This window comes from Plectropomus leopardus, chromosome 11, assembly GCF_008729295.1.
Source record: "Plectropomus leopardus isolate mb chromosome 11, YSFRI_Pleo_2.0, whole genome shotgun sequence".
Taxonomy (NCBI): Eukaryota; Metazoa; Chordata; class Actinopteri; order Perciformes; family Serranidae; genus Plectropomus; species Plectropomus leopardus.
Genome location: NC_056473.1, coordinates 1,452,071 through 1,467,147, shown reverse-complemented (window position 1 = coordinate 1,467,147; position 15,077 = coordinate 1,452,071). Strand labels below are relative to the sequence as shown.

Sequence of the window (15,077 nt, the reverse complement as noted above, 5' to 3'; positions counted from 1 at the left end):
GGATAGATGCTGTATGAGAAAATAAGACAGTAATCAGTAATAATCCCTTATGATGTTTAGATTAGAAAAAAACTGAATTATTTCATTATTTTAACTCATTGTACTCCAAGATAACTAACAAATGGCACCCAAAGCACTCCCTAAAGGTGACTGTTATCAAATGGTAAGGTTTGGTGTGATTTTTAAAATCCAGGCTGCAGCCTGCTCTTCCTTCTCTGACCCATTTTTTAATGTCATTATACTGTTGAAAATTCAGTATTCTATCCGATGTGTCAGAAAATATAATGGTTCTCTTACTTTACTCATTACCCAAGAAGGCTGTGTATGAGGGCAGTTTATACCAGTCTTTGTTGGTAACTCTGGTACTCTGTCTGCATCATTGGGTAATTTCAGTGTGTAGTAAGCATTCGCAGTTACTGTACATCTAATGATAACGGCCAGGAGTACTCAAATGAAAGCAGCAGAGCTGCCCTGCAGGCCCTGTGGGCTCCTCTGTTTTCTCTCTGTGGTCTCATATTCAGTTAGAACCCTTTGACTTGATTGTGTGTATGGCTTATGTCTGCAGCTGAGTGTGTTGTGCAGCTTTGTGTGTGTGTGTGTGTATGTATGAATATCTGAGGAGCAGAGAGGGGACCATTTATAGGCCTCCTGTCATTATAGCAGGATAGATTAACACCTAGTGCTTTGCTGTTAGTTTACCTCATTGGGTAACGAGGCCAAGAGGACCACAAGACAGTGAGTTATTGTGAAGAAACAAAGAGCCAAAAACAGCCTGATTACATACACACACGCTCAGGATTAGACCAAGTAATCCCAAACAAAACATGTGAGCCAGTAATCCCAATAATTTAGCATATGGTAAAAGACCTGTGCATAATTTATGCACAGGTAATGACAGCAATATGTTGTCTGGAGGCCTCAGAGTATGAGGAAGCAGAGGATCATGGGTAATGGAGAAGACAAGAACCACTTTCTATTCCTCAATTAGCAGATGCATTTAAAATATTAACTCAACAGCCTGGATTCCTTTGCCCTTTAACTATATATCAAACTGAATTTGTGTGTCAGATGTAAGGACAATGGGCCTATACATGGACATGTGTTTAACCCTTGAAACCTGGAGGTCCATGGGAAAAAAGGCAATGAGCAACTTGGTAAAAAATGTTTTACATATTGCAAGAAATTTTGTCAGGAACTGGTGGTCTGGATCCCATGTGGTTGGTGTAGGGGATGTTGGTCCCTGTAGTGGGAATATTGTTATATTTTTATGATTTATTTTGTCTTATTTAGAATTTTGTCTTTTGGGCGTTGATTGTTTGTATTGGTTTTTTTTGTTTTGTTTATTAGAATAACCTGTTCATTCATTGACATATGCTGTAAAATGGATTTCAAAACAAGAAAAAAAATGATCACGAAAAATGGCAAAAAAGCTTGGGAAAAAAGAAAAAGCTAGAGAAAAATATCTTTTTTATAATTAGCATCAGTACATTTTTAAAATTATGTCAAAAAATATTTTGACTTTTAAGCATTTTTTCCAGGTCATTTCTGTGTTGTTTTTTTCATTTTATCTATTTTGTCATTTTAGGTAGCACTCTTGTAGTTTATTTTTTATTTTTTTTTTTTTTACTAATTTCTTACTATGTCTTGGGTCACTTTTTCTTCCATTGCTCATTGCCTTCTCCCCGTGTTTTTGAGAGAAATCGAGCCAATTGGCTTAGGCATCAAAGGGTTAAAAGTACCCTACAAAGAAAACACGTTTGCTCTTATTTTTTAGATGTAATAGAACTTCCACGTGAAGTCTTGTGATTTACAAATTATGTTAGAAACTTTTAAATCCCATTTTCAGCTTGATATGGGCTGCAGTGGGCTTCAGTGTCACCCTGAAATAGCCATGATTCAGAGGGCTTTACCACTGCAGACCGTGTCCAAGCCCATTCCTCTTGATTGGGAATTAAAGCAGAGTGTATTTGCCTTCCCCAGCACTGTCTCCTGTCCTGTCTGTATTTATGATCCGAGCTTGCGCACTGAGTGCCTCCATTGTCTGGCTGGTAGCAGCAGCGGCGGCGGCGGAGCGGAGAGCAGCGGAGCGCCGATCAGAGCGCAGGGGAGCGGCTTCACCGTGACCCCGATCTGCGAGAACCTAAACCACCTCTGCCTGGAGACCAACGGACCGGACGGACAGCACGGACGGCGACGTCATTTTTTTCCCCCCAGAGGCAGACCGTGTTTTGTGGCGGTCAGACAGACAGCAACAGTTGTCACGATGTCTGAGATGAGATGAGGCGGGAGCAGCGGAGCGAACACTGCGGCGCTGCTGTGATCCGGGCCGGCCGGGAGAGACGTGTTGCTGCCGCGTCCCGCCTGCAATGATCCCGCCGCGTTAGTGAGCGGGACAGCAAGGGGAGCGTGCCATACATCTGTGTGTCATCCCCGGCTCTCGGCGTCATTCAGTTCGTCAGCCACAGCCCGGGTGTGTGGAGGTTTTGTGTGCGGCGGAGCTGAATCCAGACGGCAGGGCGGGCTCATGTTCCGCTCAGCAGCCACACGGGCTGTTGCGTGTACGGAGAGTCAGAGCTGACGAGCCTGCGGAGACACAGACCGACAGACAGGCAGTCAGGCAGGCCGAGAGACAGACAGGAGCGAGGGGAGGGGGGCGACAGCCTTCTTCGGCTCTCTCGACCCTCTGCGGATCGAGCCGAGCCCCCTCCTGTTTCCACCCAGAACCCCCACCCACTCGTCTCCCGCTTTGGATGGGGGGAAAGCAGAGCACGGCGGGGCGGCCCCGGGGTGCTTTTCCCGGTGTCTCTACGGATGACAGCGCGGTGCCACCCTCGGCCCACTTCGGCCACTACCGGCCGAGCGGCACCATGGGCCTGCGGAGCCGCTCGGTGAGCTCTGTGGCCGGGATGGGCATCGAGCACAGCCCCGCCGTGCCCTTCGGCTTCTACACCCCCAGAGGGACGGACTCGGATCGAGCCGGAGGGGGGTCAGGGGGCACTACTGCCGCCCCCCACGGTACCGGCTACCAGGACACTGGGGGTGGAGGGCACCACACGGACGGTGTGCTCTATCTGGGGTCCCGAGGGTCGCTGGCTGACACCTTGCCCCTGCACATCGCACCCCGCTGGTTCAGCGCGCACAGCGGTAAGGGCTGTCTATTCCACACACACACACACACACACACACACACACACACACACACAGACACACACACACAGACACAGACACACACACACACACAACACACACACACACACACACACACACACACACACACACACACACTAGTAAACTGAGTGACGCTGAAGGATTAATCATCAGAGAAAACCTAACACATGCCCCCTCACACATGCCCCATGCCCCCCCCCCCCCCCCCTCCTCCCGCCCCCCCCCCCCCCCCCCCCCCTCCATCCGCTCCTACACCTAAAATCACGTCCACCTCGTTTACCTGCGGCTCTGAATAACGGTGCCGTTACATTTCCCTGCTATGACAGGTAGTCCAGAGCAGCCTGAGGATGCTCTGATAGACAGACAGACAAATAGAGGAAAGGAGGCAGCTCTATGCTTATAAAAAGCAAGCTGAGCCATGTGTACATCAGTGTGTTTCCCTCAGGTTGTGCCCCTGTGTTGGCTGAGGTGGGCGGACTGTACAGATCCAGTAGAAAACAGTGGAGCTGTGGACAGAAATCTGATTTTTAACACTTCACACTTGAAATTTTTTCTGCACAGGGTTCCCACATTAATGAAAAACCTGAAAAGCCATGGAAATTCAAAACCAGGTTTTCCAGGCCTGGAAAAGTCATGGAATTTGTTACCCACTGAAACCTGAGCAAACTGGATTGCTTTCTTTTTGATATGGGAAGAAGGCAACAAGCAGTTTACAAGGAGAAATTACCCCATGATTTGCAACAAATTAGAAAAATTAATGAGAAAATGACTTGAACATAAGCAAAAAGGAAAAGCAAAAAAGAACTAACAAACAAGGAAATGGCATTTGTTTTATATTTTTACATATGTTATTTCGTTAATAATAAATATAGTTTTCTCAACATTTTCCCTAGCCTTTTAAATGTGATTCATAAAACTACTAAATTCTTGCAATTTGCAGGACATTTCTCGCCAAGCTGCTCATTCCTTTTTGTTTCCATGTTTTCAAAAGAAATCAGTCTAGTTTTCTCAGCACTCAAATAGCTGTGGATTGAATTTCACAATCATATTTTCCAGGGCTGGAAAATTCAAGGAATGAGTAAAAATAGTTAAAAGTTTTTTTAAAGTCAGAGAAATTTTAACCCACTGAAACCTGAGCAAACTGGACTGATTTCTTTTTGAAATGGGAAGAGGGCAACTAGCAGCTTAAAAAAGAAATTACCTATAGAATTTGCGACATTTTAGTAAAGAGAACAAGAAAATGGCCTGGGCATTAAAAAAGGAAAATAAAAAGAAATAACCTGAATTTTATAATTTTATATATAATATGTTGATTTTTCCTAACTTTTTAAATATAATTTTCTAAAACTACTACATTCTTGCAATTTACAGGACATTTCTCGCCAAGTTGCTCATTCGTAATGTAATGGAAAATGGATTTTCTGGTCGATGAACCATCGCTATGATATCTGTAAATGACTTTTAGTTACCGCCACAGTGGTTAATTAATTTACTCCCCACATCCCGTCTTTCCCTTCACGTGTGCCAGCTAGCTGAATTTATATTTGAAAAACATTGGACAAGTGGGGCAAGACAATAAATGATTATGGGTCCTTGAAAAGTCATGGAAAAGTTTTAAAATGTCCACAAAAATGTGTGGGAAGCCTGTCTGTGAGGAAACTGAACTCTAAAGCCTCAGTAAAAAAAGGAATACAACCATACATTATAAAACAAAATAATTTTGGTCAAACACTCACATGAGTATTGTTAATAGGTCAATTTATGAATGAAGAGAAACATATTTGTATATGTATGTAAGTGTGTATGGGTATCACTGCAGAGTCCGCTCAGTCTGGACTGTCACCGCTGCACCGTCTGCATAGGTCAGTCCTTGTTGTGTGAAATGACACTAATACGCCTGTTACCAAATCTGGCTGAGTCAATTAGCCTGGTGATTAGAGAAGAGGAAGGGAAGGAGGGAGGAGAAACAGGAGAGGGAAGGAGGAAAAGAGATAGAGGGAGGTGAGGCAGGGAAGGAGAAAGGGGAAGAGAGTGAGAGAACGAAGAGAGGGGTTGTTCATGCTTATCATCGGCTTACCACTTGCTCCACAATATGTTTGTGTGTGACTGAAGCTGTCAAGCCAACAAGGACATACACACACCTCCACCTGGACATGTAAAAATGCATGTAGTAACACTCACACACGCACACACGCGCGCACGCACGCACACACCCACACACACACACACACACACACACTCAGACACAGACACACGCACACACACACACACACACACACACACACACACACAGAGCAGGCTCAACCAGCTCACAGCAGGAGGTTAGCAAGTTGGACGTCAACATCTCAGCTGTTTTTCTCTGCCTACATTGCCTAGTGACTCTAATGTGCTTTCATATCAGTGGGAGGAGGTGTGTGTGTGTGTGTGTGTGTGGGGGGGGGGGGGGGGGAAGAGAGGTTGCTGGGAAATAGTAAATATACAGGGAACACCAGTATGTTGATGACTAAGTCACAAAGTTGCATTGTAGCAAAGTGAGGGACAGTTTGGTTGCGATCCCACTGTGGGACTGTCAGGTGGGTGTGGTCAGCAGCTGGCTTGTTGAGGTCATAAAGCTGAGGCTAGTGGCAGTCACACTGCAGAAAGTCATGGCAATAATGGAAGCATTCAGAAAAAAAAGACCAACGCATTTTATCTAAAAGCAGGTAAATATCAGGGCTGAAGGATTTCCACATGCTGGTGATGGATGCAGCACACTTCAGCCTCAGACAAGATCACATGACAAAGATAGACAAGAGGGGTGTAACGATACATCAGTCTAGACTGATATATCAATTCCATGATCAGCAGTCCAATAGTATCGATGCAAGGTGAAAACACTGATACATATAATCTTTTAGATACACCTTTAATTTTAAAATTACATTGCACATCTGTATCTTAACTTCACTACAAGTATTTGTGACCTAACAATATCATCGGTCAACAAGACAATTAGCATGTGCTCAAGTCAGCATTACAGCACTCCTTCCTCATCATTAAAAATAGTACTACGCCACTTCCTAAGCACTGCACTTTACAAAAAAATCCAGAATTGTGGATGAATGCATCAGTTAGATGATGAGGAGCATTTCAGGACAGTGTCATGATGCATTGGTGACACAATGCAAAAGAAATATCCACAACATTAGAAAATTACAGCTGAAAGCGTGAAAAGTAGCATCCAACTCACAAACTGTTTAAACTATAAACTAGCACAAAGATGACAATAACCAGCATAAACCACCATGTTCTCAACAGACACACTAACAAAAACTGACATTTGCACATAAAACAACAAAAGTAACTGAAAACTAAAAACTTTTAAAATCCCGCACTTGGCATGAGGTGAAATATAGGTTAAGTTGTAGTAATTAATTGAAAACATCATTTAAAGCAGATATCTTAGGTGTATCATGACTGGGCAAGCTGAGCATTTCTGTGTTTATATCTGTGATTTTTATTTAGTTTGGGATACCTCACAATCTCTTGAAAGCATAAGCACAAGTTGGTCTGCAGACTCAACAGGGACTAGAAAAGGTGTTCGTCACCATGTCTTTACTAAGGTTTGACCTACTTGCTGGAGTAGTAAACTAGGTTACACGTAGCGTTCTACTGATGTGACCAGGTGTCTTCCACCTGCTGGTGGAAATGCCCAAAAACTGATTTTAGTTTAGAACACCCTACAAACCAAATTACTTTCAAATGAACTTGCACCACTCTTGTTCGGTTTTTGTCTCAGTAAATGTGGGACACCAGCTTTAAAGTGGGATTGCCAACTTCAAAGCTTTGATAGTTGGTCAGTTGTTGTCCATTGGCTCAACCAGCAGTTCAGTCAGAATCAGGACAGCACTCTGATTATAGCATTTTTATAGCATTTTTATTCCACATGGACATATCGGACATGCCCGTCTTCAGCGGGTATGTTTGACAACACAAAGAAACCCACAGGTGTAGTTAATTATGTCCACACATGAAAAATCTACAGTGAATCCCAGCAGAGGGGGGCAACATTTTCAAGATTCTGAATCAGAGATATGGTATGGTAAGTTAAGGTAAGGTAAGGTTTGGTTTGGTTTATCAGTCATTTTTTAAACAAAGTTTAAAAAACAAAATTTCATTGATCCTTGATCCTGCTACATCTTTGAGTTGAAAGTTGAGTTGATAAGAATCAGCAGCATCTATGAAGATTCCATCCATATTTAAATCATAAAGAAATAACCATGAAAATAGATCAATAAATAAAGAAATAAATAGAATAATAAATCAATAAATCACAAAGAAGCAACAATAAATACTACTACTACTGCTACTAATAATAATAATCATGAATATATATGTAATGCAATAATAACAATGTAATAATATGTAATAAGAAAGATAAAATAAAATATTATAATAAAATCTAAAAAAGAAATAAAGAAAAAAGAATGAAAGTGAAGAAAATACGTAAATAAAAGCTATTAAAATTCATTAATTTAAAAAAAAATAAAAATAAATTGAAAAAAATTGGAAAACATCAGTCACACCGACACATCTGTGTGACAATGAAAAATGCTGTAATTGGAGTGCTGTCTTGATTTTGACTGCATTAATATCCACTTTGAGGATTCAATGCCCAGTTTTAAAACATTTAATTGTGAATGAGCCTGTTGTGTTTGATTTTTGATTTTTACTCAACCAGCAGTTCTTAGTCAGGACAGACATCCATGGGTCCTTAAGGGAGTTTCAGGAGGTCCCTGGATAAATTGGGGAATTGTTTGTTTTTAATTAACTATAGAGGTGAGCCCAATATGAGTAACGGTGATAATAGTGACTATACTGATCATAGGTTTTATCCTTCACTGATATCTCCTGAAGTGTAGTTGACAGCTATAGAATTCTGCTTTTAATTATATTTCAACAACCAACTGGAGCGAGAGCTGGTTGAGAGGGAGGTTTCTCACTCCACTTCCAAACCAGATCTGTTGGGATTGATGCAGCTGTGTTTCCACTCAGCTGTAGGAAAGACAGTTTATTCTGAATTTAACACAAGGAAAATGCTCAGTTTCAACGAAAAGTCATCAATTATTTGAGTGGATTGATCTATTATTACACATAAAAGCCAAAAAAGCCACATTCACATTTTTACCAAACACAGTGCTCCTCAGATCTGATGCTTATGCTTGTTTATGTTGGAAGAAATCCCTTTTGTGGATCATGAAAATGCAGCTTTCATTTTCAAAGATGGTTTACTTGAACATGTTCATGTGAAGCCGAATTAAAGTGATGCACAAATGCTACAATTAAACAATACAGTGACTTATTTCAGATAAGGCCTCAGTTATCAATTATTTTATTAAGCGATTATTCTACTGACTACTCCATTGATTAACCAAGTGATCAAATAAGAAATACTTTTGCTTTATTAAAGCACAAAAGTAAATTTACAAAAGAGAACATAAAATGGGTCACCTGTGTGTGTGTGTGCGTGCGTGTGTGAGAGACTATCACAGTAATAGCATGCTGCCTTACTTTGCGGTAATGTGTGACTACTTCACCAGGAACAGGGTTCCAGAGACTGACCTTCAGGTAGCAGCTGTAGCAACTCGGTTTCAGCTAATGTGAACCCCAGCACTGAGGACTCTTTATGTCAGCTATATTGATTTATGTTAAATGCTAACATTAACATTACCTTGTGTCTTGTCTGCTCTGCAGACTGGATGTGTAGACTGGATGCTTTCTGCTGAGATGCTGAGTGCTGACATCATGCTATTATGGTAGGCTAGTTTGGGGAAACAGTTGACACACTGTACAGTTTTTCTTTATTTTGTTGGACTACAGAGGCAAGGCCATCCCTATAAACCCAAAATTCCTTATGTGAGTGAGTGATGTAGTTACACCATTGGTTGGGGTGACTGATGATATGAGTGTTGCTGTTTTCCCATTGGCTGCTGCTCTTTGGAAGTAAATAGATGCTGACATATGAGTAAAATGTAAAATGTAACAACTTAATGCTTCATCAACACACTCTTGTCTCAATGCAGGAAAGCACTTTGCCATTATCGGATGAGTGAAGACTGTACCCATACACACTGTTTCTGTAACCATTGTAGCGTTAGCATTAAAGTATGATGTAATTAGAAACTTATTATCCTAACTAGCCAGCTGCTAAATGGCAGTTTTGGAAAGCTCAGTCAGTGAAAAACAAAGTCAGTCAGTCAGTCAGTCAGTCAAAAACAAAGCTCAGTCAGTCAAAAACAAAGCTCAGTCAGTGAAAAACAAAGTCAGTCAGTCAGTCAGTCAAAAACAAAGCTCAGTCAGTGGGTTAAGCTCCAGACATGACCGTTTTTTTTCTGCTGTGTGACCATGTCTAAGTGTGCTGTTCTTCATTTTAACATGTGTTTATATGAATTTTTCAGCTGGAGTGCAACAATGGGGCAAGCACAGCACTGTAAACGAAAGTTAAGGCCAACAGAAGTCTGTGACTTTTGTTCCATATTAAAAGTCCTCATTTCAGCTTAAAAGCCCTCAAGCATTTCATCCACGGTTCAGCCAAAAGTTTTTGACCTTATTATGTTCAACTTGAAATGATCCAAAAAATTGAACACTTTCTGTCGTTTTTGCTGGCCTGCCTCTTCTCTTTGGCCCTCGCTATTTTCTCTCTCTTCCTCTATTTTGCAATTCTGCGCCATCACATCATATCGACTTTCCACAGCGTATTGTTTGACTGTAACAATCATCAACAATGAGCGCTACATATAGTTGTATGGATTGAATAAGATGAGTATTAGTAATCAAGTTACTCAAGTTTCTAGAGGTATCGTCCAAGCTCTACTTCATATATTACAGTTAATACTTTGACACTACTCTTCTTTTCCTTTCACCACTGTGCCCTGAAATTTCTTAAAGGACCAGAGCAGTGTGATTTAGCCCAGTTAAGAGAAATGCCATTAGTGTGGAGCATTATCACATGTACACAATCAGGTTATAGATCTTGTAATACATTTTCCTATGTCTCCCACAGCCACTATAGAATGCTACAGAGTTAAACCTGCTTTGATTTAAAAGTACATTTATTTTAAGTGCAAATGTGCAGACAGTGTTGAAAGGTCTGATGATGTGGAGGATCATGCAAGATCATCCGTTAGTTAGACTAGATGAAGTAACTTTTGTATGGTGTTTCGTTCTGATCTACTGATCTATTAGTGTCCACTTGCCTTTGGATCAGACCGGGTCATAGAATCAAAGAGAAAATGCAAAGTGTGGTTGTAGCCAAAAGATCCAGCGGGAAAAACTGTTGTTCCTCTCCTCTGAAAAATCTGTGAAGTCTGTTATATGAACAGATGTATCTTCAAGAAACTCTCACGTTATGTGAGAAATAGGGGATATGGGGGTTCCTTAACAGGGTCATGTGGCCATGTATGGGACAATCCATGTTAATTATAACAATTTTAAAAAACCTTCAAAACCAGTGTGCAGTGTTGGTCAAAGAAGGATCAATCCAATGCCAAAATAACTGCATGCTCGCCACTCTCTCTGCTGGAACAGATCATTGTCTCATGGGACAAACTTGGTTTGTAGTTTGATGTTTAAATTCCCATATTCAGAAAGTAGTTGGGACTGATGTTCACACACACACACACACACCTACACAAACACACACACACACACACACACACACACACACACACACACACACTGACGTCATTTTTAGATGGATTCTCAGAAGACATTCATTGTTGCTGTACTGAAAACACTTTCGTCTCTCTGCTCTATAAAATGGCTGTTAATCAGACAGGCCAAAGGTGCCTCTCCCCCTGGTTGCTCTTGGGGGGTTAGTGTGTGAGTCTGTGTGTGTTTATGAAAGAGAGACAAAGAGGGAGGGTGAAGACTCAAAATCAGTGTCACAAGGGAGAACAGATTCAAGACAAAAACCGTTGGTGATGCAGAAGCGTGTGTGTGAGTGTGTGTGATTTAGTGCATGTGTTTATGAACATCCATTCAGATGTTAAGAGATGCGCTTACTAGGCTAATGTTAATCACAACACAGACCAGTAACAGCCCTTGCTATTGCATATGTAATGTAGCTGCATGCAGTCTCGCCTTGAAATTGCTGAAATTGCATTCCCTCATGCATGCATACTGTGAAGACACACACGCGCGTGCACACACACACACACACACACACACACACACACACACACACACACACACACACACACACACACACACACAGCAGCAGCAGCAGTGAAAGTGCCTCTCTCGCACATCCATTTTTTGTCTGGTGCAGGTAGAGGTCAAATGAGCCATGCTGGGGCGCATTAAATGGCTGCTGCTTGATTCAGGAACGTGAATGAGTTTGAGGGTTTAGAATTCATTCATGTTTTTACAATACATCTTACTATACCTCTGCTGACAGAACACATGGCTGCTTGCATCTGTGCGAATCAGAGCTTGCGGAGAGGATCAAGCTTCTAGTTCAGTGCTGTGACTGCGATTGATCAGCAATATTTCAGAATGAGTAGGGCTGTCATAATAATTGCAATACTGCAATGCCATGCTACTGACAAGCCAACTGAAGGGGATTGCATGCAACTGATACCATTTCATGTTTTCATTTCTTCATGGAAGCACCATATTTTTATACTACAAATGCCAGCAGATTGAAGAGGCTCTAAGCATTTAGTTTGTAAAACGCTGTAGCTGCTCATCACTGTCACTTTTTACTCAGCCACCCAATCACAACGGAGGGCGGGTGGGAGAAATACCACAAAGACCAACCCTCACATAGCTGTTCCACAACAACAAAGGGGGGGGGGGGATTAATACTGAACCCACTCAAACATGCAGGTTCATCCTCTTTCACAATGAGCCTCAGCTTTCCCTTCATCCAGAGCAGATACTCTACCTTGTGTTGACAATGTTACTTCTACAGATGTTCTGTATCTCAGCAACCAGATGCAACCAAAGCGTATTAGCTTAGAAAAAACGGCTCCCTTTATTGCACCTCTTTGCCCTCCTGTGCTCTACATTTAACAATATAAAAATATATTTCATTTGTTTCAAAATTGTGTCATTAACTCATTGAGCGCCATTGACATATATATACGTCATTCAAAAGCCAACGCTTAAGTGCCATTGACGTATACATACGTCAAAGTGTGTTTCGACGGCTGCCACAAGCTGGCGCTCTCACGCTCCCTGTGTGTAATTTTGGGGCTGCTGGGATTCATAGTTGAGTACAAAAGACGGTAGATCAAAGCATGAAGTGAAGTAGCTGGTATCAGAGAGTAGAGTGATCTGTATGGAGGTGATTTGAAACTACAGCAATGAAGCTACATCAATTCAATATCAGCATAAAATGCCCCCCAAAAAATGGAGAGGGTCAAGTGGCCAGTTTTTCCAGCGGATGCTGGAAGAAACTCTCATGGATATATTTGAAAAAATTAGTGTGAGGGACATTAGAGTGTTCAAAGCAGGCCCAGTCATTCGAATACTGCAGGTAGGAATAATGGAAGAGGACTCCGGTTCTATTTTGTTTGTTGGTTTTCTCTCTCTGAACTGGGGCCATGATTTGTTGCATTGTGCTGTACTTTGCATATTTATTTTACAATAAAATAACATTTGTAATACAATTTTCAGATGTCTTTTATGTCATTGAATGCAAAATTATAACATTCAAATCACTGTTTTGCTTGACAGACTCCCTTTCACAAAAATGCATTTTTCTTAGCTTTCTGAGAAAAAGTTTTTCCTTTCATTTGAGCTATTCTGTGTTTTCAGAGTCTTTGTACAAAATATTCTGTGGGTCTTGAAAGATGACTCAAAATGGCCAGAAAAGCTGGCACAAGCCACTTTCCATTATATAATTGGGCTGGCACTCAATGAGTTAAAAGCAACAATATACATTTTAAGAGCAAAATAATAAAGCTTATTTAGACTAAAAGCAATGAAATAGTTATAAATGAAGAAATTTACAAAAACGACAAAAAATGGTGGTCGCATATTGCGCTGTTGCATCACCCATAATCACCCCTCACCGGGACAGCACGAGAAATGTCCACCACAGCCAGCATTCATGAAATGATTTAAAAGCACCTCTGTTTTTTTTAATTAATAAAATCTTTTTTGCCAAAATTCTACTCATTTTCAATAGGTTTACTAATTACATTTTCTTGGCAATAATGTTAGCAGAGGAAAATCTTACAGAATATTTTAATTTACATTCCAACAGGTGGACGTACTCTGCGTACTCTAGCTGTACTCTAGATGTACTCTTACCCCTTATTTCTGCCTGTTCCGTGTGCGGTCCGACTCCGATCTGCCACAGCAGACAGAGCAAGTAGATTGATTGATTGATTGATTGATTTAATTTTATTATTGTGTCATGCATAAACAATATGCCCAGCCCAAAGGGACCCACAAGACACCATTAAGAAAACAAAAAGACCACAAACCAAAAGCAGACGCTTCATAAAACTAATATTAACAAAATAAACCATCCTGATGTTTCTTCCAGGCTTTAGAGACATAAGTGGCTAACTTATAGACACTGAAAGTAAACAACCATTCCATCCTGTCATTATCAGTAATCCAAAACATTTCAGGATTTTGAAAGTACATTTCATTCATCAAAGGTGATCTTAACTCATCATCATCAACTTAAATTATCCTAAATCACAAAGTTTACACATTCTTTGTTCCTTTGGGATGTTTTTAAATCTGCCGACCTCAAGAGCCAGAGGAAGGATTCCTGTTCTTAACTGAGCAACTAAAGATCTCTGACTTCTTGTAAAGATTACACTCAAGTCTATATGTTAATTTTCACTGGCTCCGCTGTGTTGCGGATTGACTCCGTCACAGCTCCGGCAGTTCGGAGGCTTGCGAATCAGATACGCAAGACTCCTATTTTTGCCAGACACTGGAGAAAGTTTGCATAAATTCAGCCAAATTTAATGCAGAGCAGACAGAACGTCAGACAGCGACACAACATTAAAACGCCCTGTTCGTTTTCAGAATAAAACACTCTGTATTTACATATGATCGTATTTCACTTAATTACATCAACAAAACGTCACAATGAGCGGATCCAGGCCTGGAGTCAACAGGTCAGAGGCTTTCAGAGGTCACTACTGACAACACGGACATGGAAAATCGCAAAATTATATATCACAGCACACATCCTTTTTATAGGGACAAATATAGATAGGAAATGGCGTGGGAGTTATGGGAGTGACTAGAGTTATTACTTTATCTTCTGTACTGATATAATGTGCATGATTCTGTAATTACCATGGGAATCCCTCGGCCTCGCCACTCTAGCTGATCTGGGGAATTGATGGATGAGGGAGCACGGAGCAAAACCGCAGCCGAGCTGTAACAAAACGCACATGCACGCGGTGGAAATCTTGGGTTAGAGGTACTCTGACATCATGTAAACACACTGACACAGTATGTTTCCATGATGTTAGAAAAGATCGAATTATCGTGTTAGTCCAACTAAAATTGGACTTTTAAGATGCATACAAGTTGATTTTCACAAAGTGGGATTAACACACCCAGATAATGCGGATGGGGGTTGATTTACTCTGTCATGTATACGCTATAACTAGACCTGAACTGGCCAAGGCGTTCTGCACATGCTCCCTAGTCCCGAAGCTAGGCTTTGACCCTGAAGTCAAACTGCATAAATTAGTGAGGGATAGCATGCTTCTCATTTGTACAAAACAAAATAAAGTGAACGAAATGTGCAGCACTGAAAAGTTAGTTCGATGTGCAATGCATTTGCTGCTTGCTAACTTGTTTGATATATAATGTCATAATTGACTGTATATAAAGAAGGATAACATGACACCTCCTCCAAAGTAAGAATTTCTATCTTGATCGACCCC

At 41.2% G+C, this 15,077-nt stretch overlaps 1 protein-coding gene across 2 annotated transcripts in view; it reads left to right on the top strand.

The window, feature by feature from the left end:
• The first annotated feature begins 2,078 nt into the window (after nt 1–2,078).
• The window catches only part of znrf1 (zinc and ring finger 1), a 76,763-nt gene continuing 63,764 nt past the window's right edge, over nt 2,079–15,077 (top strand). For both annotated transcript variants that reach the window (XM_042496875.1, XM_042496876.1), the window contains exon 1: nt 2,079–3,144. In XM_042496875.1, the coding sequence (XP_042352809.1) occupies nt 2,751–3,144 (394 nt within the window). In that variant the 5' untranslated portion in view covers nt 2,079–2,750. The remainder of the gene's footprint in view (nt 3,145–15,077) is intronic.